This window comes from Penaeus monodon, chromosome 29 (genome assembly GCF_015228065.2).
Source record: "Penaeus monodon isolate SGIC_2016 chromosome 29, NSTDA_Pmon_1, whole genome shotgun sequence".
NCBI classification, from domain to species: Eukaryota; Metazoa; Arthropoda; class Malacostraca; order Decapoda; family Penaeidae; genus Penaeus; species Penaeus monodon.
In genome coordinates, this window is record NC_051414.1 from 26066002 (window position 1) to 26066988 (window position 987).

Below are 987 nucleotides of genomic sequence, written 5' to 3' on the forward strand. Positions count from 1 at the left end.
CATCATTGTTGAAAAGGAGAGTATTAAAAAAGGGGTTTCCAACAGGTGAAATGGAACAGTGATGGTTTGACGAATACAGGAAGAGGAACTGGCGGGAAGTTGCACCAGTGCCCCTTCTGTACTTATTGTACTGATAGAAGTAACTACATCACACTTCACATAAGAACTCATACTGGAGAAAAACCCTTTACTTGCCCTTCGTGTCCTTATAGATCCTCTACGAAGCACACTTTGAACAAGCATCTCAGAGTTCACACTGGAGAGAAACCCTATGTTTGTTTAGTATGTCCATATCGCACCTCTCATAGGTTTGCTCTTCAGCGCCATCAGTTAAAGCACACAGGTTAACATTTTTTAAAAGTAGAAAGAAATTATATTGGAAAAAATAAAAATGATAACATATTACCGTTTTTTCTTTGTTGTGACCAATTGAAATATACAGTCTTGTTATTATAGGCATTACCAACAGGTGGGAATGATGAGTAATGGTTTGAGGAGGAGGAGGGCATTTGCGAGAATCCATTTGTCTCCCTGTGTTTTATACTAGACCACTAGGAAAAAGAGGCTCACAGAATACAACTCTTATCCACACAGGAGAAATTTGTTCTCAGATCTTCTTTGTACATTTTGTTTAACCCTCTCACAATGGTTGACATCTTATCACATCATGGCTAGACCAGAGTGAGATCCCATCACATCATGTGTGGTTGAGCCTACTCAAAAGTTCTTTGCTGCCTGTGGTCATTGAGGAGAAACAGCCCCTCAATAGTAGGCTTAAAGCCTCTTTTTAACCACATTTCCCAAACAGTCTTTTATGCTGCATTGCAGATCTTAGAGAGTGAGGCACTGACTCTGCACTGTGGTTTGGTATGGTGCCGAGAGATCCTATTGGGAGTAGGTTAAAGCTCCAAAGGTATATCCAATAAGCACATTCCAAGATGTACTGGAGTAAAACTGTATTCCAGCAATTTATGCTACATGTTACTC

General features: G+C 40.0%; 2 protein-coding genes across 2 annotated transcripts in view; both read left to right on the forward strand.

Annotated features, from left to right (window-relative positions):
- Positions 1 to 987, forward strand: part of LOC119592082 (longitudinals lacking protein, isoforms H/M/V-like) — a gene marked incomplete at its 5' end in the record, with an annotated part of 34503 nt that overhangs the window by 18994 nt on the left and 14522 nt on the right.
- The window catches only part of LOC119591795 (zinc finger protein 84-like), a 7907-nt gene that overhangs the window by 3649 nt on the left and 3271 nt on the right, over positions 1 to 987 (forward strand). Inside the window, exons 7-9 of the mRNA XM_037940540.1 lie at positions 46 to 273; positions 548 to 620; positions 809 to 867. Of these exons, the coding sequence (XP_037796468.1) occupies positions 46 to 273; positions 548 to 620; positions 809 to 867 (360 nt within the window). The remainder of the gene's footprint in view (positions 1 to 45; positions 274 to 547; positions 621 to 808; positions 868 to 987) is intronic.